General features: G+C 45.5%; 1 protein-coding gene and 1 long non-coding RNA gene across 2 annotated transcripts; one reads left to right on the plus strand and one right to left on the minus strand.

The window, feature by feature from the left end:
- Nucleotides 1–1,116: 1,116 nt before the first annotated feature.
- CLDN16 (claudin 16) lies at nt 1,117–12,013 on the minus strand. Its single transcript, XM_071752315.1, has 5 exons — nt 10,333–12,013; nt 5,876–5,978; nt 5,463–5,627; nt 4,184–4,375; nt 1,117–3,850 (listed from the first exon to the last, which is right to left on the minus strand). Exons 1-5 carry the CDS (start codon nt 10,444–10,446, stop codon nt 3,711–3,713), a joined length of 714 nt encoding a protein of 237 aa, XP_071608416.1. The 5' UTR covers nt 10,447–12,013; the 3' UTR covers nt 1,117–3,710.
- A 3,333-nt stretch (nt 12,014–15,346) lies between these two features.
- Nucleotides 15,347–20,618, plus strand: LOC139799855 (uncharacterized). The gene is made up of 2 exons (XR_011727492.1): nt 15,347–15,847; nt 20,338–20,618. It is a non-coding gene; the product is annotated as an uncharacterized lncRNA (long non-coding RNA).
- Nucleotides 20,619–24,006: the final 3,388 nt, after the last annotated feature.

Raw genomic sequence — 24,006 nt, forward strand, 5'->3', positions numbered from 1 at the left:
CAAAGGCAACTACATTTATTGTATCTCACTAGTGCCACAGCATGTAAGGACAACACATTTCTGAAGTAACATCCTATCTGATGGAATTAATTTGTCAAATCTACTGAATTCACACCAAAATCATATTACAGTGCATGTAGAAAGGAATGAAACACATATTTTGGGAAAATGTTAATGCAGCTGTGGTAGGAGATAGTCCTGTTCACAGGGTCACAGTGAGTCCTAATTAGAGCAGGTGTTTTTAAGAATCTACATGAAGGAGGCTGGTTGATGTAGTGAGATGAAAAAAATAGTGCATGCAGAAAAGAGAACCACTGCAGATGTCATTGCTTTATTACCTCTCACTTGTGTATATCAAAATTAGGAAATCAATACCTATCTGTAAGGCATGAAATCAACTTAGCAAAGAGCTTACCTGCAACACTTTGCTGGTTTTCCATAACCTGTAACCAGCAGAAGCCCTGACAAGCTGTACGGAGCTGTGTGCAGTCAACAGAAAAGGAAAGGAGGAGCCCCAAGGTCAAGGAGAAGCCACAGGGCAGGTACAGCAGGGAGGAAACCTGAGAGTCCCAGGTCCCAGCTGTGTCCCTGGCTCTGCCTGTTCCTGGGAAATGAAGCAATGAGGCTGAGATGCCCAAATACACAAAAATACTCCTTGGAAGTTAGTGAAAATCTAGACAAGGCTAAAGGGCTGTTGGCACTGAAGGATCAAATGTTGGGCCTCAGCTGGAACTTGCACCTAAGCAAAGAGCCTTGGTAAGCCACCAACATCCACCAGGAAAGCAGTCACACTGCTGTCCTACCTGACCCCATTCCCCCACAGCAAGCTGCTACTGCACAGAATGTAAGTAAGCATTAAGGGACTACCTTAATAACTCAGCTCACCCACAACATCTTTAGACTTCAGGCTCTGATTGTGATTTTGAAAGAAAAAAAAAAAGTCCTGTGCACATTCTGGGAGGTTTCTTGCTAATGAATAATCAAACCAAACCAGATCTGCATCCTCGTATGTAATGAGCTAATGAGGAGTGAATATTGCAGTCATGAAATCAAAGTCAGAAACAAATCAAATGGTGAATTGACAATTAAATATCAACAACTGATCAAAATATCAGATAGACTGTCAGGAGGATTTTAATAATGAAGCAATGCAGCATTTGACTGGGTACAAAACACTAATCTGGCCCAGAAGACTCCTCAACTACAGCTTTCAGAAGAAAAAGAACAGGAAAAATCAATGGTCTGAGATATGCAATTACACCTATGTTGTTAGCAGGTGAACCCAGACTATTTCTCCTCTGCTAAACAAAAACTAAACCTTCCCAGCAAGAGATAATCTCCTTGCCTCAGAAAGAGCTTTAGAAAACAGCAACAAGAGACTGGCAGGTGTTCCTGAATATTAGTGGGGACTGACTGCATAGTCTGGGAAGGATTTGTTTCAGGATTTTGGCTCCAGTGATGCCTTTGCTCGGTTCCTCCTCCTGACACCTGTGGTGTCAGGGCATCTCTCATCCCTTGGGGAAGCTGAGGCAGCATTGGCCTCTCTGGAGAGGAGCAGGGATACAGGCATTGGACCAGCCCTGAGCACAGCTCTGCCTCTGCATCAGGTTTGCCCTCCCTCTCCTTCCTTGCTTAGAGCAGGGGAGCAGAGGCACAGCCCAGGAGCCAGATCCACAACATCCCTAGAGCTTCCCTCCTCCAGCACAGAGTATCAGCTCCAGCACTTCTGCCCCAAAAGCTCCACAGCAAATACAGGTTTTGGACATGACTATCAAAAGGGTTTAAAAAAAAAAACAAAAAAAACCTCTGGATACAATTCCTGCAATAACAGGTGGACATTCCTATCACCTCCAGATCACAGAATCATAGAATGGCTAGGGATGGAAGGGACCTTAAAGATCATCTAGTTCCAAACCCCCTGCATAGGCAGGGACACCTCTCTTTGTGCATCGTTGGTATAATCTGTGAATTTATCACATCAGTCATCACTCTTGTATTCCAAGTCTCTCAGGACTTTGTAAAAACGCCTCTGTCACCTTTCCTACTGTGTTTACATCTGTTCAACATAACTCATCTGTTGGCATTAAGTTGCTTTTGGTTTGGCTAATATAAATGTCTGCCAACCAAAGCAGCAAGAACTCTGCAGGCACAAAGCCTCCCTCACCTGGGCAGCAGCGCTGCCATGAAGGCTCTTGCTGAGATGGTTACATTATGGTCTGAGCTCTGGGAAGGTGTTTGAGCCCATAGCAAAGCTATATGGACCTGCTGTTGTCCTGTCTGTCCCAGGGCCTGAGTATTATTTGATTAGGAGCCATGCCAGAATTGGGTTATGTTTTACCATTGCTGGTCAGCACAAGATGCTGCTTCCAGAATAATCTGTGAAAGGACTCAGCTCCTCAGTTTCCACTGCAGGGGCTATCAGAGGTACTTTTTGGGACACAATCCACTTCATCCAAGCCATTCCCCTCTCCCTCTGGCCTTCATAACACGGGGATTCACTTCATATTGCCTGTGGGGGGAGGAAAGGAGTTTCTCCATCCAGCTTCTTGCAAAGCACTCAGTGGAGGAAGCTTAACTCTGCTGGAGCATGAAATTCCACTGCTGTTTCTCCACTCCTCATGAACAGGTATTTTTCTGTGCTTCAAGACTTTTCTTAACCCCTGGTGCCCATGACCATACAATGTGCTTCCCATTTACTGATTTGGGCAGCTCCTACACACCCTGAGAAAACGGTGTCTCAGTTTCTCTTCCTTTCAAAGGCATAGAAGGGCTGTCAGCACTTTCTCATCCATACCTAGGGAATGTGTTAACCCACAATAGGAATTTCCACCAGTCCTAGTCAAGATATGACTGATACTTTAGCCTCATCCAGCCTATGACAGCCCACATTGCAGCAGGGGACAATAGTCCTGCACTGGATTTAAATATTTTTCTATAGAAAGAGACAACAGATTAGTATTGTTTATCCTAGTTTATAGCTCGTATAGATATAGTGTCATGCAAAAGGTCAGATCTTGGATCTTCACTCACTTCATCTATGGACAAAATCTTTATGAAGCAGGAAGAAGCTGGCAACTTCCAGGTCCCACTGAGTCTAGAACATCCAAAATGCACATTTAAACTCTAGTGAGAAAGACTGTATTTTGCAGGGAAGAATGCATCTGAATTTGCAGTGTTTCCTCAGTGTGGAGGTTTATGGGCTAAAGAGAAGGCTGGGCATTTAGCACAGTGCTTCATCTTCTGCTGAACTTTCCAGCTGCCTTTAAGAGGAGCAGCCCCCCATGCTGGTTGCACAGAGTCCAGGTGCTGGCCAGATGACCATGCCTCCTCTTTGCCTGTATTTTCTCCTTTGTATGTTCTGTTGAAACATTGCCAGACATGGAACAGGTCCATCTGGGAATATTCATGCTGAACACTGGGGTCTGATCTCGGAGCAGCTGATTTTTCCCATTTCATTCTCATTATTTCGGTTGATGCTTATGAAGGCACTCTGAGCCCTCAAGAGAACAGGAATCCCTAAAGCAAGAACTTCTCAAATATTATTTTTTTGAAGGAAGGGTTTTTTTAAGCTCTTGTAATGCAAACACTGTAGCATAGAGTATATTCTTGGAATGTATCTTTCCATCTGTGTCACAACCACAGGAGCCTGGGTCTCTGCATAATCCACTACAAATAAAAGTAGAGCTCTTTCAGGAGTGCTTACCTCCTCCTCACACTCTTGTGTCCACTGCATACATTTTGGCAGTAGCTGTTTGTGAGGATGGCAAATGCACATTTGTTACAATTGTCCCCGGTGAGTAATAGCCTTTCCTCAAGGAGTAAGCAGAGTGGAGTCTTCCAGAGCTGGTCTCTGTGAGGCACAGGGAGAGAAAGAGGATCTGCTAATGAGTGTTTGGTGACTTTCAGCTGTGAAGTCTCAAAATGCAGAGAAAGCAGCATTCCTGGGTATGACATAATAATACATATGTCATGTTTACACCTCGGCTCCCACCTGAAGGTTTTGATGTGTTTCCTAGAGCTACTGAAATGGCACTATTCCCATTTTACAGATGAGGATATTGCTACTGGGGATGAGCAACCACCCTGAAATATGTCCCTGAAGGACTTTCCCCACCCCGTGTGCCTGTAGCACCCCCTGAGCCATGGCTCTGAACTGTATTTCATCCCTATAATGATTCCTCACCTCTGAAAACGTACATGCAGCAGGTGAGCAGGGCCCCAGATAAGAAACAGCCAAGTGACCCTGCCATGCCAAGCCAGCAGGACCAGCCAAACTTGTACTGGATGCCCAGAAACACATTGTGGAAGACCAGAGAGGAGCGCTCCATGTAGACATCAACAGCGTACCACACCGAGCCAGTGATGCCTGGGAGACCTGTGGGACAGGAGGCCACACAGATGGACCACGAGGAGATCACAGACATAAAATCTGGAGCTATAACCTGCTGACTGCTGGGTCAGACATCAGAATGGGAAGACCTTCCTCAGATGGTGGGTTTTGGCCTTTGTTCAGTCTCAGACAGGTGACTTAGGTGGATAGACCCTGGTTCCTGCTGCTATCAGCTGGAGCACTGTCAGGCAGAGGCTGTGCCTCACGGCTTGGCACTCACAGGCACCATCAGCCCTGGCTGGCAGCACTCAGGTTTCTGCAGTAAAAGCCATAAAGCTCCTCCCTTCTCAGCTCATTTATCACCTTATTGTGAAGTTGCTTCAAGAATTTAATTGTGTAATCTGTTTTGACTTGAAGAATGAACGCTGACAGCATTTTTCAGACCAGCTTTGGGAGGTGAATGGAGGATGTTTAAGAGAAACTCTCAAAGTGTTTTACACATGCTCCCAGTACCTGGGGTGAGTTAAATCTCCTTATGCTGAAGAGGTAGATACTTGATATTGGCATAAAGTCAAATGAAATTGCTTGGTACTTAGTCAACAGTCTATTTAGTTTTGTATTTAAAAGCCTACCACTGGCTGTAACAACAAAACACTTCAGTCAGTAGGGTATCTATCACCTAGGAGGGATGGATGTGTTATTATCCTTTTATTAGAGATCATCTGCACATATTTCGGGCTAAGTGACTTGCCCAGGGTCACACAATCTGTGGCAAAGCCAGAAACCAAACCAGGATACCGGGCACCTCTAGTCCTTCAGCAATTAGGTCTCTGTCATATCAACAGCACTGACCTCTTCACAATAAAACAGCAGTAAATGGAAGTCGGTCAACTCAGAGACAAGTCACTTGGTCAATACATGAAATGAAGGCTAATAAACTCAGCTACGTGCTGGTAGGGGCAGGCCATGAGCAAAGGAATCTATATTGCACAAATAAAACAAATAAAGATTATTCCCTCATGTTTACCCTCTAGAAAAGGACCAACCCTTCTCCCCAAAATAAGAGAAGGCTTTAAAGCTACCGCCTTTGCTAAAGTGTGTCCTGCAGGGTGGAGATGCAGCAGATGGATACCTGCACTGAGCAGCATTACCCCAGACACCAGGCAGATACGCAGCTTGATGAGTGGCTCATAGGGAAGGAATTTCACACAGTCCAGTCCAAGGACAAGGAAGAGAAATCCAAATCCTGCCAGGATATCTGCTGTGATCATCATGGCTCGAGTCAGCACCAGCTTAACTGCAGGACAAAAGCAGATCATTTTATTGTTCACAATTGGAAATGTGGGTGAGTAATGGGATCAGATCTTGTGGGAACATTTTTTCTGGAACGAAGTTTTCTCCAGCTTCCCCTGGTAATAATACTTCACTGAGAAAAACATGGATGTATGTGCACAAAATTATCTGTCACAGAGCAGAACAGATGTTCTTTTTATCTACATTCAGGTGTCCCCAACACTTGTAGAAATGTCATTGCCTCTTACATACCAGAGTGTTCTGCGAAGATGGAGTCGTACTCGTCGCAAGTTTGGATCCCATCAAAAACGTTTGTGACACATTCCCACCACAGGCCACGACATTTTGTACTCACCTGTGGGTTGAGAAGAGAAAGAAGACCCTAAGTGAATATATCAACCAAGACACCAGAGGTCAGCTAAGCCCATCAACAGAAACCCTGGTTCAGTTACCTCAATGGCAAAGTCAAGTGGTTTACCTTGAAGGAAAAAAAAAAAAAAAAAAGAAAAAAAGTGAAAAAAGTGTTGGGATGGAGAAAAGGGACAAGGTTTTCAAATTAGAGTAAAAGAAATTCAGGCTAGACATTGGGAAAAAAGTCTTCCTGTTGGTAAGGATAAAAATTCTGAAGGAAATCTCTGGGAGGAGCCAGGGGATGGCTGACAGGAGAGATCTAAGAGCAGGTTTGATCACTCCTTGCCAAATGCTTGTCTAGGCTGAGCTGGGTAGGGCTAGAGACAAGACAACCTGAGGCTTGGCTGTCCATGCTCCCTTTACCCCATCCTCCTGTCAGGGAGCAGTTCAGAGGAGAGTGAGCCTGATGGGGCAGGGGTTGCACCAGGACCCAGGACACCTGCAATGAGAGGTGGCTGCAGCATGGCAGAGGAGCACTGTGCTACAGAGTGGAGGTGGGGATGTGAACCCCCTCCAGAGGTGTGTGGAGGGCTGCCCCCAAATGACTCAGCCATGAACATTGCCTAGAATAGGAGAGGCAGGCAGCGTTGATCCTGGCCCTTGGGCTTTCAGTGTGTTTCCAGCTGTAGGACCACATGTGTCTGAGCCACACTCATCACTGAGACATCCAGACTCAGGCAGAGGTTGCAGTAGCATCATGGCTAATTGTCTCTGCTGTCCTGAAGCTGTAGATACCATTCCCAGCCCAGCCTGCCAAAAATCACTTTAATTTGGGAGTTATTTTCATTACCAATGCAAATATGGCAACAAGCACCTCTAAAACATTCCTGGAATTGCTCATACAAACAGCAAAGTTAATGTCAGTGCAGCTTTGGACTCCAGCCTGCTGCCAGTGACACCTGCTGCAGTTAATGGAAGGAGAAACTCTCGTGGGGAATGGGTTTGCTTGGATGGTGCAATCAATGTTTTTTTCTTCCACTGTGTAAATCACAAAGTAGATAATAACATATCTCAGCCACTTAGTAAAGTCTTATTCGGGTTGTACTGAAGCCTGTAGCCAACCACAATATTTTCTCCACACTGCAGTGTCCGAGCCAAACTGTACACCTCTGTGATACAGCACTGAGGCTAAAGGGTGAGTAACAATAACTTGCTACTTCAAACTGGCAAAAAAAAAAAAAAAACAAACAAGAACTATTTAGGTTTGAGTAAAAGCAGTTCATGTGTGAATAAAAACATGAAACAAAATAGAAACATTTTGTTTCATGAAGATGAAAACTACCGAAAACTTTCACAAGAGGTTTAATGAAAAATATCAAACACACACAAAAGGAAAGCAGTTTTGGAAAAAAAAACCAAACCCGTTTCATTGGTTATGTGTTTTTCAAGTGAATAGTGTAATGTAAAAACCATTGGCCATGTTTGTGTTATATGTAAGTTTTTACCATGGCCCTCAATCCAGGTGCAGATCCTTTTCTGTCTTAACTCACCAACCTTCAGGCTGTGTGTAAAATTGGCATATATTTACTAAATTATATTTTGTTCCACTTGTATTTATAACATTTAATGTTCCTCCTAAACCTCTGAAGGCTTTTTCATGCTACTCTGTATTCAGTTAATACTGTCAGTTACTTCTTCATTTACTTTTATTACTACTGGTTTTTAAATCTTACAAGCTGCATTTGCATCTAAAATGTTTATAGAAAGACTAAGAGGATTCCAAGCTTTGGAAGGCTCCAAGCAAAACAAAGGTCTTAAAGTGCAGCGATTGGGCCCCTGGTTTAGCTTGAGGAACAATCCGCTTCCCAGACTGGAAAAAAATTATAAATGTTTTGTACTTCTTGGAATGATTCAGTTGTCACCTACTCCTGCTAGTGCTGCATGCTGTCAGAAGAGGGGCCTGGCCCTGTGCAGCACATGCCCAGGCAGGGACAAATGGCTCTACCTGGTGCTGGAGGGATAGGAACAAGATTCAGAGGGTCTGTGCTTGGCCTGGGCCACTGCTGAGCTGTTCTGGTTACTCTTATCTTCTTCTTAATCTTCTTGACCACACCTTGCTCGCCTCTGCTTTGTGTACTCTTTGTCCTCCTGGTTGTTAATCTGCTCACAAACTACCCTTGGGCATCTGCCCTTTACAAGAGGCACAAACCCCCAGGCACACGGGAACTCAACTGCTGTGAACCAGGAAGGGGCCAGAGCTGGCTGGGATTGCTCCATCCCATAGCCGTCCCCATGCACCTTGTTGGTAATACCAATACCCCATCACCTTTCTCCCCCACAGCAAATCTTCTCCAGCTTCCCAGGGACCTGCCAAGGACACCCCGAGATACCAAGCATCTCACAGCCAAACTCCTTCTCTCCCACTTGGATTATGAAACACGTTGCCACAGCTGCTTTCCCTAACACAAGTATGCATGTAAAGAACAAGCTGCATAATGGCTCTAATATATATAATTATATTCTATCATAATGTATAATTAATAGTAAAATAATTCTAATGCAAAGAAATGACAGAACAAGCACACACTTCCCATTCTGGGGAAAGCGCACAAGAGAAACATGGGAGTGATGTTAGTCACCGTGTTTCACCGCAGTGTAAAAAGGTGCCAACAGACAACAATTACAAGCCCAGCCTGAGAGTAAAACAGACAGTGCTTAACAGTAGTGCTAATATCTTTAATCCACCTGCAGTAGGGCGGGACTGTGTACACAATACCATGTTTGTTGGGAAGCAGATGATGGTTTTTTTCCAGCACTAACTACTGCAAAAAAAACCTGCCCCAGCCTTGTCTTGATGCTCACACGGAGGGAGGGCACCAGGTGAAACCATTTTCTGTGTTGCCGTAACCCGTCTGTTTCTGAAAGGGAGGAGAGGGGCTGAGCGCTGGCCGGAGCCCCTCTGGAGGTGGCTTCTGCCATCAGTCCCTGGTCACCTTCTCCTGGGCTGCTCTTCTCCAGCAGGACCACAGCAAGGGCTTCATCCTCTCCAGCTGCGGGGGACCAGGGCCAAAGACAAATTGCTTTCTCCTGAAGTGGAAGTTGCCTGAATCACCCTTTTTTCTGGCCATGGAGAGTTCACCCTCTGTGACTGTTAGAGAGGCAGTGAGTCATTAAGCGCCATTAAGGAGATCAGTGGTCAGGTATTAAGGCTGGGGGCATTTTTCTCCATTATTTAGTATTCACACTCAGAGCAGGAATGTGAGAGTAGTGGCTGCTAATAACCGAGCTGGGTGTTAATGAAGCACTTCGCAGGTGCCTTTGCGCTGAGAAGACAAGGTTACACAGCCTCAGGGTACTGGACTGGTTCTTTCCTGGACTCTCTTTGCTCAGGAGCTGGGTTTCCCTCTTCTGTTTTCCCCACCATCTGGTTTTTCTGAGTATACTGATGTCTTCAGCTGCCTGCAGACAATTCACATCTTCCTGAAATGAATCTACAGTATGTCCTAAATTAAGATAGTAAATGAAGAGTAATATCCCAACAAGCATCAGTGGGTGCACAGTTTTCCCTGCAAAGAGGGTCATTGAGCAGACACTAAGAAATTCAACACATTGGATCTATGACCACCATTGCATCTACAACCACCTCCCAGGGCAGGACTGACTTGGTTGTCAGGATTATTTGTGGTATAGAGAAAAAAATGTATTTTTTCTTGTACTCAGTTTTATCCATCTTTCCTCAGATAATTCATCACTTGATGTGATGTAGCTAAAACTTGTATTGTGATCTCTAAGTGCAGAAGAGTTCTTCTGGCTCCCTGTGCTGGGTAGTGGATAAACAGTTTCCTCCTGATATATTCAGCCAAACTCTCCATCTTGGAAGATGTTCCACCTTCACTGCATAAAGTATCCAGTTTGCCAGAAAACATATTATTCGTGCCTCTCCATAAATTCCTGTTAGCCCTATAGCCCAATGGCTGTTAGAACAAAGACTTGAAAATCACAGGTGCACACACTGAACTTTGCCACCAACTCTGATCTGCAGAACTAGAAATATCTCCAAAATATCCACATATCCAGTGCAGGATAACCGTACTCAGGTTTACGCACTTTAAAGCATAAAGCCTATGTAGACCTTTCCTGAACTTGCTGAGAGCAGAGTCTGGAAAACAAATCTGGGCAGAAAAAAACAGAAAATACCACTTCCTCCCTGCACTTTGCCAGACTCAAATAATATTCACCCACTTCCATTGAGCACAACAGGGAAAAACTAGATAAGAATGAAGTAATGATGCCCAGACCCAAAGTCTCTCTAGGACATATTTGTTTTGGTGATCAGGTTCTCCTCACCCCAATCTTACCTCTAGGGAATCATCAGCGTTCACCATCCAGCAGTCTGTCCAGGTAGATGCTATCAAAAACCCAGTAGAGAAAAAAGCAAAAAAACAGCCCGCATACTGGAGGAAAAGCTTCATGTCAGCAGGCGCTCAGCACATCCAGGGAAGTGAGAAAAACAATGCCCAGCTTGTGCTCTTGAAGGTGGGGTAGAAGCAGAGCCTCAGCGTCCCAGGTCACTACCACCCTTTTCCAGTGGCCAGGAACAGTGGGAACTTTTCTCTCCTGCAGATGCCACCCCTTAGTGATGGCCACAGCAGCAATGATCACCTATAGCAAGGACAAGAGGAGGGGGAGAGCACCCACGGGAGCTGTTGCAGCCAATCCGCCTTGCACAGTCAGAGCTCTTGTCATGCCTGGCTGAAGAGAAATAGGGTTGTGCAGAAGTGGCATGCAGGTAACTGGGATCCTGGACTTGCAAGGAAAACAGGTATCATTGCACGTTTTGACAAAGTAGGTATTAAAAAAAAAATTTTAAAAAATGTTCTCCACGATAGAAATTTTCAGCACTGCTACAGAACATGCGGAAGAGCTCTCATGTGCACACACGTTTAGTCCTGGACATTGGTTCATTTTTTAGCAGTGAGCAACTATAAAGTGTCTTGCTGTAGATCCTGGGCCCTTTGGTTACCCTGTTGGTCTCTAATGCAGTGATGATTTAGTTCAATGTAGGAATGTCACTAGGAAGGGAATGGAAAAGGGAGCAGTCATGAGTCTTCAGAGCCAACAGCAACAACCATCCCAGCTCAGATATGGACCTGTGTATTCTACATTGAAACCAAATCTAGATGCTGCTCATGCCCTGGACTTCAATTTGCTCATGGCCTGAGTCCAGCTCCCATGTGGGAATTTTGAACTTTACAAGCCAGTGACATTTGGGGGGATTTTTTTCACCAGATTTTGCCTGCTATCTTACAGCCATTGCAATCTTCTTTTTTTTTCTTGGATGAGCAGGGGTCACACAGGCTGCAGGGTTCAGAAGGACATCTGCAAGGAGGCTTCTTACTCAGTGCATCCTCTCACCCTCTGTAGGTGACCCTGCACTGGCAGGGGGGGTTGGACTCGATGGTCTTTCAAGGTCCCTTCCAACCCCTACCTTACTGTGACTCTGTGATTCTGTGCAGTGCTGAGAAACCCAGCAAGGCTCCAAGGCACTTTCCAGAGGCAAGACTGGGCATTCTTCCCATCCCAAAGGTGCAAACGCACAGAAACCACCAGTGACCAGCCTCGTGATCTTTAGTTTTGAGAAGAGAAGCAATAAAACACTGGAGAGCTTCCTTTATCGGACAAGTCTTCAAGACGGGACTGCGGAACAGAGCCTCTCTCTGCTTTTAGTTCTGCTTAAATCTGCTTGCCCGTACTGCTGGTGTCTGTCATTTCAGCTGTCACCTCCAGATGGAGCCAATCGGTATCCTTAGAGAGCTGCTCAAAGCTTGAGCTCTTTGAGATTTCCCTCCAAATACAACAGCAATAAGAAGTTTATTATTCTTACAATATATAACCTGTATAATTCCTATCATAACCTCATGATACTGTTATACTATCAAAGTCAACAAACTTCTGCCTTGATCCCTGGATCACTCTGTTCCTCAGAGGTCACACAACAGAATTGGTCCTCAGCACATGCTTTGGGAGACATGAGGTAGGGAACAAGTCGTCTCTGTTGCTTCAGTGCTTCTGCTGTCTGTTATTTAATATCATTCTTAGAAGCTGACAAATGCTGAACTTTTTTTTGTCCTTCTCCACCAGATGCATGTCTTGATGTTATGTGGCTGTGGTATCTTCTGCTGAGCCTTCTGATACCCAAATGTCTATGCAAGGCAAAACATCCTCCATGATCTTCATTTCATGGCTTTCTGTGACAGGGTCAGAGTTCTGATCCCAACATTTCTGACCCACAGGGACAGGACACTGTAAAGAATAATGACTTTCATTAGCCAGACATATATATGGATTGCATTGATATGAGACAGATACTGACAATGAGGATAATTCTCCTATTCTTGTCTTGCACTGTATTAATTAACCTGTGACTTCACCAGTTTTCAATACAGGGTATCCTAGCCAGTTGTTATGAGTAGTTACTCAGAAAAAGTGGTATGTTGAGCCCAGAAAGGGCCTGGAAAATCTGGGAGCCCTCCCACAAACAGAATTCAGTCTTTAGAGGGGGCAAGAGCAGAGTCTGACAATAGCAGAGCTCAGCTTAGAGAGGAAATCTATTATATCCAGGTGGATCTCACTGACTTCTCATCCTGTCCTGCACCCAAATATAAGCCTGTTTCAGAGATCGTAAGCCCAGCTGGGGAGACTGGAGCCATTTTTACACATTTGGTGCATAGTGAAAATGTGCCCGCTACAAGCATGACCAATGTACAAATAAAACAAAAAAACCTCCCAGGGGAACAGGCAGACCAGGGTAACAGCCAGAGTGGAGTTTCTAAGCTTTTATAATGGGCACATCATACTCTATCCTCCCAGCTTAGCATTTCAGGTGTCCACCCAAGGTCAGCCCAAGGCATGAACCCCACCTGCTCCAGCTCTAGTGCTGTCTGTGTTTTGCTCCATCTCCCCACATCTGTCACAGCAGTCTTGACAAAGTCTTGTTTATCTTATGTGTGCCCAGCCATTTGTGTTGCTGTCCCAGCTCCATCCACCTCCCTATGTTCACCCTCCCTGCAGGGCAGGGCAGGTGAGTGACCCTTCCTAGAGCTGGATGCCAGTGCTTCCCTGGACATGAGTCACAGGGAAGTGGCCTCACACCACTCATTTGCATCTAGCTCAGGGCTCAGGAGCATCCTGGCCTCTGCAGCAGAGCAAGTTAGGATCCTCCTGTTTTCCAGTGCTCCAGAGAGTACAATACAATGAAGATGTTTCGTCATTTTAACCTGACAGAGAGGCCAATACAACGTCCATACAGTCCCATAGTAAATATTGGTGTTATTAGAAAGAATAAAATACTCTTATTCTGTAGAAACTGGAGAGGTACATACATAACATTCATTATTTAAAGCAAGTCAGCACCTTTGTGAAACAAAGTCTGTAGCAGTTTCTCATCATGCTCTGCTTTTCCAGCTTAGCATAACAGATGTCCCCTCATCTTCAGAAAACAAGCTCAGAATGACCTCCCAGGATGTCTTTGTATAACCTAAAATCTGGCTGACATGGCCTGGTGTAGTTTTCAAATGAATTTGTAGGCTTGTCCTGGTTTGAGAGGACCAGTGGTGTCCCAGGTAGGGTATTTCTATCCAGGTCCTCTCAAACCAGGACAAGGCTGTACTATATTTGCTAACTGGATCTTCTCTTCCTAACATCACATTTATAGTACTTTGACACTAACAAAAGCATTAGGGTATCCTAATATTTAATTATCAGATCTTGGCCTCACTGGGCTCTTGAACTGCATGGTACCAATGCATCATAACTTCATTAATGTAACAGCCTTGTCACCTTCCTTACACTCCCAGCTGAAAGATGAACTCAGTACAGGTCGATTGCTTTTATTACTCATTAACACAAGGTGGTCTGTGTTCTCTGTCAAAGGTAAGCCATTATATTACAGAGTAATAGAAACTACCATTACTCTTGGGAGGGTCATAGGTCGTTTTCATCTGTCTACCTACAAAATCATTCTTTCAGCAACACCCCAATGAGGTAGCAGCCCTGTGAGCAGGAAACGGTTGTGTCCTCCCTTTGCTTCCACAGTGCCTATTAGATAGTGTAGCAGAGGGCCTTGGGCAAGAGGGAAGTGGTGATGCTGCACATTAATGCATGAAATATGGACATAGCTGAAAGCAAACAAGCACTTGGTGGTGTGACTGTCATGTTCAGGGTCTGGGGCTTGTGGAACTGGTACACCTCAGGAGCCAGAGGTGATGGACAGCTTCTGGAGAGGCTTCCCTGTGATCTCTGCTGCTGCTGTGAAAGACTCCATGGGCCAGTCTGCCCAGCCCTTCCCACTCCTTCCTCCTGGTGGTATCCCCTCCATTTTCCTGCTTCATACACCACCATTCATGGCCTCTTCATCTCCAGAGCAGTGCATGTCCTTGGACATGAGATGTGGACACACATGAATTGCAGAGCAGTGCATGTCAGCTGTAATGTGCTGCTCCAGCCATGTTCACATGGTCATGAATCTCTAGGATTTAGCTTGCAGTTAGTTTGGTAACCCCAAAGAAAACAGTAAGACTTCTATGGAATTTGTGACTTTTCAAGTACAAAATATTTAGGATTAAAAGAAAATAGGAAAGCAAAAGTATTTTCTAGTAGATAGGAACTTAAAGGATCAGTGACTAAAAAATCTTGTGTGTGTGTGTATGGATACTATACATATAGGTATGATGCTCATCTAATCTTTTCAAACAATTTTTTACATCACTCCCATGCAATAAATAATAAAATAAGCATTTCAATACTGTCCTTTCAGGCCTTCAAAGCAGACTGCAACCTCCAGTACAATAGATTTTGTTTTATAGCTCTCTATGAAATCCCACACCTGAGAAACACATCATCTCAACAATGTATTACTAACCCCATTTCAGAGCTGGGGAAACCAAGGCACTGACTAAGTGAATTAGATCCAAAGCAGGGAGTCACAACCCCGCTCCTCTTTAACAGTGTGGCAGCACTCTCTGCGTGGGTGGGGTGAGATCCTTATCAGTGAAAACATGTGTGACCACTCAGGTTTCCTGAAAACAGCCACCGAGAGCACACAGTGCTGTCACACATACCAGCTCCCCACAGGCGTGTCCAGGCAGAGGAGCTGGGCAGTGGATTAGACACACCTTTTCTTGGCATGTCAGTAGTTCCAGTGAATAGACCTAGTCCCTAAGCACCCTGAGGGCTGTTGATGCCCTGCCACGTCCCAGTGGCATCATCCTCATCCAAGTGTGTGTTTCCCAGAATGAGCCTGAACTTTCCCGTGCCCTGATGCAAACATGATAAAACGTGAGGGAAGAGCAAGGTCTGTGCCACTAATAGCAGTCATGCAGGAAGGGAAGGGGGGCAGGGTCAATATTTAGCTTTTTCTCCAGAACCAGAGGAAAGCAAAGGAAAAAAGGTCCCATGGTGGAAGGAGTTTGCCCAGGAAACTCCAGGAAGGGGTTTGGCGTTACTTGGCAGCTGCTTGGCAGAATCTCGTGTCACCTTAGCTGAAGAGACAGGGGACATTGTACATACGAGCACTTCACCAGGCAGCCTCTGCTGGCTGGAATCCAGCCCCTCTTGAGACTCACTTCACAAGAAACATCTGCTGTGCCCCTCGCTCCTGCTCACCAGCCTGCTCATTGGAAGGTGATGAGCAACCCTCCAGGAGACTCGGTGGGGGGGAAGAAAAGTAACTACTGGGTCAAAACTGCACCGTTTCATAACAGGATGTTTGATCTGCTATAAAAGGACCAGGAGGGCAAGAACTGAGTCTTGGAGGAAACAGTTGCTGCTGTCTTCACAGCCCAGGAGCGTGGGATAATTTTGGGACCTGGTTAGGTGAGCATAGGACAGGAAACTCCCTGAGGAATGGGGAGACACAGGCAGAGCTGTAGTCCCAACCTTAGGACAGCAGAATCTGACTCCAGCCTCTGGTGCTTGTCTTGTCCAAGGCATTTTTATAGGGAGTGTTTTCAGAGACCTCCTCTCTCCCTCCCTGTCCTCTCCCACACATCAGAGTCTTTCTGTGCACTAGAAGAGAGCACAGCATGTCCTTTCCCTCTTTCTCCTATTCTGTCTCTGTTCTGCCCTGGTGGTCGTGATTCACACAGGGCTTGGTTTCCTTTCCTGCTGTTTCTGGAGATGTGCTGTTCCTCACTAGAGCTCTCCCAGAGGAGACCATCCCTCTGCCTGCTCCTGGTTTAAGTTTCACTTGCACCTTCTTTGTCAACAGCAGAGGGTGTGGGCTCACCCCAGTGCTCCCGAGTCACCCACCAGCCAAGTCTCTGTGTACATCGGACTTAAGGAGGAGTTTTCATGAGCAGAGGGACACAGCTGTGAGACAAACACCTCCAACCTCTGGCCACCAGCCAGATAACTGGAGTTATCCAGTTTTAAACTCCTTCTAGGCATTGAAATAATGACTTTGGGCTGCCAGTGTGCTCTCCCAGACCTAACAAGAAAGGGTGTGTTGGAAAGTCCTGCAGAGAAGCTCCTTCCCTTCTTCTCTGCCATGCACAGACATGCAGGCAGAGGATTTTGAAGAGTTTCATTTCCACATAGGCACATAATAACTGGACACATTTGAAGAATATTCTAAATGTTCAACCCTACTCCACACAGGAAAATCCAGCCATATGTGTGAGTACACAAAAAATACCTGGCTCTGATTTCAGTGTCTTAAAAGGGACTGAAGCATATTGAACATCAGCACCTAAAAATCCCATCCTACTGCTCCTCTTGCATTCCAGGGACAACTGCTTGTTGGAGGATGGCTGTATAGTGTCAACATCCATAAGGATGCTGGACAATTGTTCACAGGTCCTGACCAGTTATAAGATTTTCTACTTTACAGTAAACCATGTATCTTGAATTGTTCCAATATCCAAGTCCAAAAAAGTTAGGTCAAATAGATCCCCAGCAGAATTCCTAGCAATATAGACAAGGGTCTGAGATCAGCAACCTCTAAAAAGACCTCATCTCCTAATATTTATGTTGCACTTGAACATTCTGATCTACAAATCTTGCAGCAGTTTGTGGCAGAGCCTTTCTAGGAAGGACCTTGGATGACTTTATCTTCCCAGCAACAATTATCAGACATGTCATAAGGGCTGAGGAATTGGATAGAAGATGTGATATGAGAGATATCATATCCTGAGACGGGAATCTTTGAGCAATTTCTAAAATGCTGACTATGGCTTGGGCTTTTCCTTGACATGAAGGTTGCCCCAAAACCATATTCACAGGTACTTGAGCTTGAAGTATTAGCTGTTTACTGGGTGAGCAACATAAGTTGTGGTAGCTCTATCTTTAATATTGACTTAAAAGCAGTTCCTGAGGAGAACTTCAGATCTAGTCCTCAGTCATTCTCTCTTATTCCTCTCTCTATCTGCTTGTTACACCATTCCAATGTCCCTCATTCCTTCATATCCTTCATCTCCCAATGCAGAAAATTTTTCAGGGGTGATTCTGAAGGCGGTCAGAGCCCTCAGTTGCCAATCTCAGGAAGTTCATTCCATAACTAGGCCATCAAGCACATGCATGAGCAGAAACACCACCTATCACACAGTCCCTGGTGAAGACTTGGCAGGATTTGGGTAGAAATATGATCACTGCTATAACTGGTCCCTGAATGATCTGAACTAAGACCTTGCAGGCATCAGAAATATGGTGAAAGTGAAGAGAATGGCTGGATACCAAGAGTTAGATCTTCACGGAGCCCCTTCCCTGGAAGAGCTGAGAGATGTTTTGTAATTGCACTTGGAAAACTCTTCCATGGATGATACCAGGGGTGAATTTTATCTTGTCAGGACCTTGGTGCACAGCTGTCATGGGTCATGCACCGAGTATGATGCTTATGCACATGGATCTGCCCTATCCTCTCCCTCTCAGTCAAGCCTGGGTCTCACTTTTCCTCACTGCTCCCCCTCTCCTGTCCTGGAACTTCAACCCCAGAAGCTGCTGTGCTCCACCTAGACCAAATGGCACATGGTGGGGAAAGCAGCCACACTGTGGCTGACCCAACAAGGCACTCTCTCCATCTGACACTTTGTTGTTGAGCCTCTTCCGTAGGTGCCCCACAGTATCTGTCCCATCATCTGGCACCATGATTAGTTTCATCCATTTTGAGGAAGACATTTGTTGACTCTATGACACAGAGCCACCTTCTATCAACAGCATGCAGAAGCAAGTTTAATAACTCCTGCTTTTCCCACCATTGCCTCTCTAGTACTGTGAAACTCATTGTTTCCATTAATTTGATTGTGCCTCACTTCTGTTTTCTATTTGGCTTCTGGTACAGAATGTCCAGCAAAAGAACAACCCTAAAATAGAAAAATCAAAAGCAAAATAAACCCTACAGCATGGGTCAAATCTCTTGGCCTCCAGGAGATGTTTTTTTTGCCATGGAATCTCTATCAGAGCTTCCAGTATCACTTTGGTAAAAAACACAAGTGGCCAAATGCAGGACCACCTGTGTTTCTCAGCAGCTTGCTGCCTTGCACAGAGAAGCCTGGTGAGCTGAGGGCTGTGGGCAGTGACACACATGATGCAGCTTTATACATGCCAAAACCACTTGTTTACAGATGGAAATGATTTTGGTGTTTTGGGGAATTCTAAGGGACATTTTTTGGCCTTGTGGTCATTTGTGGGTTGCTGATTCAGGAGAGGAGAAAAAAACAAAGGCAACAGGTGAAAACCGAGAAGCCGGGATGGAGACACAATCCTTTCCAGAGCCCTCACCAGAAAGTGTTTCGGAGGAAAAGCCAGGAGTTCAGTCAGCCTCCAGCCTCATGCAACTTCGGTGTAATGCATACAAGCACATTTTAACTAGAACCAAATGAAATCCATCGTGTGAAGAGTGAAACTGTTCCCAAAACTGGAGCTTTGTTACAGCCAGTGAGGAAACATGAATGTTTGAATGACTGAAAGAAGAGAGTTGATTATTACCTTGGTTTATCTCCAGCAGATTAGGAATTCCAGGTCATGTCTGCTGACCAAACACAGAGAGGTCTATGGTGTTTCTGCCCCTCAACATTTGAGAAAGAATCATTCATATAGCCCATTTTAAATCAAATTTTCACAAGACACTCCTTGTGTGTAGTCAGTATCAAGTAAGTCCAGTCTGCCCCTCTAAATGATGCTGCCTCCATAAATTTCAATTCCAGAGAGGAAATCTGAGCTTTCCTCCTGGAAACGGAGATTTCCATTTGGGTGTGCAGGGAAAAGCTCTGGTTTTGGTGGTAGTCACTGTCCTGCTGCCTTTTAGGCAATAAAAGTCATTTGGAGGAGATCTTCTCCAATTACCTGTTTTAAAACTTCCTACTGAATGGCAGCCCTGCCACTGTGAGCAGCTGATGAAGGGTTAAGCTTTCTTTGTGCTGCTTCTCCCTGCAGCCCTGCCAGCTGAGATTTTTGGCTGCTTCAGCTGCTACTATGTTCAAACACAACGCCTGCCCCTCACTGCAGCCTGGGTTGGACACAATCCTGACTAATTCCAGGGAAGATTTGTAGCTGTCTTAGATCCTTAGATCCTCCTGACGTCTGAGCAAAGACGTGTGGGTGCTGCCTGCAAAAGAGTGCTTGGAGCTAAGGTTCAGCAAGAGTGTTTCTCCTGGACGGGTGGATGGATGGATGGATGGGTGGATGGATGGGTAAGGGGGAAAGAGAAAATTAAAAACAGCCTGCAGATAAACAACAGAGTAATTTTAAGGTTTTTCTAGATGATGTAAACCAGAGCTAAACGTATGTGGTCCCACCAGTCTGCCCTTTTTCCTCAAGAGTCTTTGGACCATCAGCTGAAACAGCAAGTCACAGGGTTCAAAAGAAACACGATGCTGTACTTTCCTGTGAAACAGAGTAAACTTTCAAACTCCTTGCTGCAGGATGCTGCAGGTGCCAAAAGTTTAGGAAAAAAAAAAACCAACACAAACAGCCAAATTTATGGAGGAAACATCAACTGAGCAAAATTAAAGTCAAAAGTACTGGCACAAGATTTATTCAGATATGGATTCAGGGGGCTGTAACACATTTTGGCATAGTGCCAATATGTACTTTTACATACTAGATATCCAACTGGGTTGATGTTTTCTGGCTATTTCCATTTTCTGGTTCAGAAGTGGAGTTTATGTCTTCACACTGAAACCAGAATCACACAGCTGTGCCTGCTCTGCACACCTGCCCATATTTACAAGAGTTTATAATCAGAATGAGATTTTTTCCCCCTAATACATCAGGTTTAGCTCAAGAATGAATTCAGCGTAGGCTGGGGGGCAGCTTTAGGGGATGCCAGGTCAGAGGATCGCATGTAACCCTTTGCTCTCCAAATGCAGACATTGGACATTGAGACCTTCCCCAGAAAACATCTGAGAGAAGAGGAAAACAAGCTGCTCATCTGCAAGTCCTGACAAGTGTTAAAGCTTGTTTTTGCCAGAACAGGGAACAGGTATCTCCTTTGCTGAGTACAGAGGTGAGGCTTCTTGTCTGACTAACAACACCCAAAGGAGGGGTATGAGCAAGGTATTAAACATTTGCTCCATACAGCAAGGTCTGCTGCACATGTGGATGATCTCTATAAACAATTAAAGAGGTCTGTCTACCTGCAGACTAAAAAGTCCTAGTTCAGTTTCAGTAGCTTTCTATGTACTTCTCATGCTTCTTCTCATTTGATCCTACTTATATAAAGGGTGAAAAAATGAAGACTCACATGTTTACTTAAGAATAGGCCAGTCACTAAGGACTGTCAGAACTGGAGTATCTTTAGTCTAGAGAACACAGAGGAGATTGCAACATCTTGGATAAACCCAGGTCTTTCAGTGAGATTAGTGATCTGAAGGAACGGTATTTCCCTGAAAGATAGGTTAAAAAAAAAAGGTGAAAATAGAGTGGAAACTCTTTGGGACTTCCAGTGAAAAAAGAGTTCTAGGTAGAGGAGGAAAGGCAGGAATTACTGAGTAAAAATAGGTTTTTTTCCTGCCCATTGAACTACTGCAGAAAACCATCTAAAGAAAAAAAAAAAGCAATGATTCATGTCTCAAAGAAAAGAAGGAAGTCCAGAATAGGAGATGATGCTTTTAGAGGTGCTGTAAAATTCTCTGCAAATTCCAGAGCACTGAGAACACTGATGAGCAAGGGGAAATGCAAGGTTTCTGTTTTTATCTTGCTCTGTAAATCTCTTGTGATGTCCACAGAAACAGTTGATGGGTTTTGAAGTATTTTATGCAATGTGAGTAGTAAGTATCAACTTCAAATTGTCCCTGGAAAGCAAAATATAAATTGGGTGTTAAGGACGCTGAGACTGTTTATATGGGTTGTAACTGATGTTCAATGGTTAAAGAGACATGAGCAACTTGGCTTCAAAGCTCTCACTTCCCTGAAGCAAGTCTGGAGGGACAGAACTTGTGCCTAGAGTGTTCATGAAGGCATAAGAAAGAGCTTGTGCTGCATCTTTTGTGGACTATGGGAAGTCCAAGAGCACATGGGTGAATCTTAGCCTTTTATAGGCTTTGTTTGACCCAATGCCACTCTGTCATGCACTCACCCAGTAACACTGCCCAGTGCAGTAAAAGTGACTGAGGAGCAATGGAACAGCTGTACAGTCCCTCAGGAGCATAGCACCCACCTCTGGGCAGCTGTAGGTTGTAATCTCACAGCACCCCTCACAGAATAAGGCTGTCTTCAATCTAAGCTCCTCTGGGAAGAATCTGAGGACATATGGTGTTCTACTGTGTGTCCAAGCAGTCAGACTCACACTATGATTGAGCACAAACTGGCCCAAAGGTGCCAGCCACCAGGACACACCTTAAGCCCATTTTTTTCAAAGTAGAGAGTGGGCATGGATTGTAGTCCTTCCAGGAGCCAGTGGCATGGTCAGAGTGCTACATCATACAGCAGAAGTCTGCTACATGCATCTCCTCAAGATCATTCTTGATGTCCCTCCCAGTGTAAGCGCAATCATATTGTTTCCACCCAGAACTCCTCCCCGTACTTTCCTAGAAGATTTAGTAGAAAGCCCAAGTCCTTCCCACACATGACAGCTCTGTTTCCCCTGCTGGCTGCTCAGAGCATATAGCCAGAAGATCTAGACCTGCTAAAAGTTTCTATGGAACTTGTACCCCTATCCAGAGCTGGCCACGCACTACAGGAATCAGGGAGGATCCGCCTGATCTGTCTGAGGGGTGGCAGGAGGGTCAGGAGAGGGGTGAGTCACTTCAGGACTCTTAAGCACCTGGGAACACTGCACATTCTTTTGCAGACGGACATTATCAGACTGATACGACTACCCAGACATTGATGATCAAACCCAGGCACTCCCATCCCTGCCCTCCTCAGGTTCATATGACTTTCTGTCCAGCCTCCTCATCAGGCAAGGAATGGTTCCTACCAGGGACCAGCCCCTAGAGCCAGCACCATGCTGGTTTCTTTGCTTCCTGCAGCAGAGTTCTTGATAAACATCCAGAGACATCTACTTTGTTATCTCTGCCAAAGAAAACTTTGCTGCTTTCCTCTTTACTCCCAATGCTATAAAACTGGGGTCCACAGAGTCCAGGAAGCATCTTTTCTTCAGCCGCAGAATCACACGTCCCTAATTCTTTCAAAAGTGAAAAAGGACGTGACTGGAAAAGTTTGGTATCAGGTAACTAGGGTGGATTTCGTCACACCAGCACTGCTGCCGGGACGTTGGGGACCGGCAGCCACAAGTGTTTTCAGAGCAAACCAGCCTTGCTTTGTCTCTGCCCGGTATAGCGAGATTGCAGATGCTTTTCTCCCCTTTGACCCCCCTGGCATTGCGCAGAACTGGTCAGGTAATCACGGGTCTGTTTGTTTGTCTGTTTGCAAATCTCAGGAAGCAGCTCCAGCAAAATCTCCTAAGTCATCAGAATGCAGCAAACCACGGTGTCAAAACAATACAACCCTGTCCCTACCTCCAGCAGGACCTTTATCGGTAATTATCACCTGTTTATCTCACAGCCTGGCACTGCAGCAGGTCCAGGCTGAACGTCCCCTCCATCCCTCCCATGGTGAAGGCAGGCAGCACCACCCAGAACATGCCGTCTGCTCCCCGGGGCCCCTGAGGGAGATAGTATTTCGTCCCGCCGCCCGTTCTGAGTCTGGATCTGTTAATATTCAAACATTAATTGTAGGAGAAAGGGAAACTATAGTAACTAGGCAAACACACACCCTCGTAAGAGGACACCCCTTCCTGGTCTGTAAATCCCCGTGTTCAATAAACCTCGGTAAATCACTGAAGCATTCACAAATCGAAATTTATCCTTCAAGAGAAACCCTGTTATACAAAGATGTACAGCACATCGTCCTTACTATAATAGTAGAGTCAAAAGTTTGGATGTAGGGTCCTGGCAGCATTTGTAGATGGACGATGAGTGTTTGCTCAGCTGCCTCTTTGAAAGCCTTTTAAAATCGTAGTCCTGATAATTTCTATTACTTATTTATTGCTTTCTCTGCAACAGTTTATTTCCACGTGTGCTGCGTGCCCAATGGCATAGGCTGGAGAAGGTGGGTCACACGGCCACCATCAGGACAGGTGGGACCGGCACGGCCATATCTCCAAGTTTCCTGTCCCATGTGCTGACTCAGGGAAGGTGTCTTCACCGAAAAGGGAAGTTTATGGCTGTTGCTGTTGCTATAAACTGTTAAGAGAGATCAACAAGCAGCAAGACCGAAGGTCAGCGTGGGTTCGAGCTCTCAGGGCCCCCAGCCTTCGAGAGACCTTCGAGCACAACCAGAGCACCCTTTGGAGGTGCCAAAGCATCTCCTGGGGGACAGAAAGGGCAGTCCCACCAGCCGTTTCGCCAGAGGCATTGAGGGAAACGGTGGGCCCTAGGGGCTGTGGGTTGAGGCGAAACCTTGATGCAGGGGGTGACTCCCCAGGGGGGAAGCATCGGCACACACACTCCCCGGCGCTGTGCCCCAGGGAGGAGGCGGGGCGCCTCAGGGCGGCTCCGCCGGTTTCACCGCGGAGGACGGTGAGGTGAGGGGCG

This window comes from Heliangelus exortis, chromosome 9 (assembly GCF_036169615.1).
Source record: "Heliangelus exortis chromosome 9, bHelExo1.hap1, whole genome shotgun sequence".
Taxonomy (NCBI): domain Eukaryota; kingdom Metazoa; phylum Chordata; class Aves; order Apodiformes; family Trochilidae; genus Heliangelus; species Heliangelus exortis.

Bases quoted from the DNA above. Each gene is read 5' to 3' on its own strand.
- CLDN16 (XM_071752315.1), bottom strand. From the start codon at position 10,446: ATGAAGCTTTTCCTCCAGTATGCGGGCTGTTTTTTTGCTTTTTTCTCT. The intron at 5,979-10,332 runs GTAAGATTGGGG...CTCAACCCACAG, and splicing joins ACGCTGATGATTCCCTAGAG to GTGAGTACAAAATGTCGTGG. The intron at 3,851-4,183 runs GTGAGGAATCAT...TGTGCCTCACAG, and splicing joins CTGCATGTACGTTTTCAGAG to AGACCAGCTCTGGAAGACTC.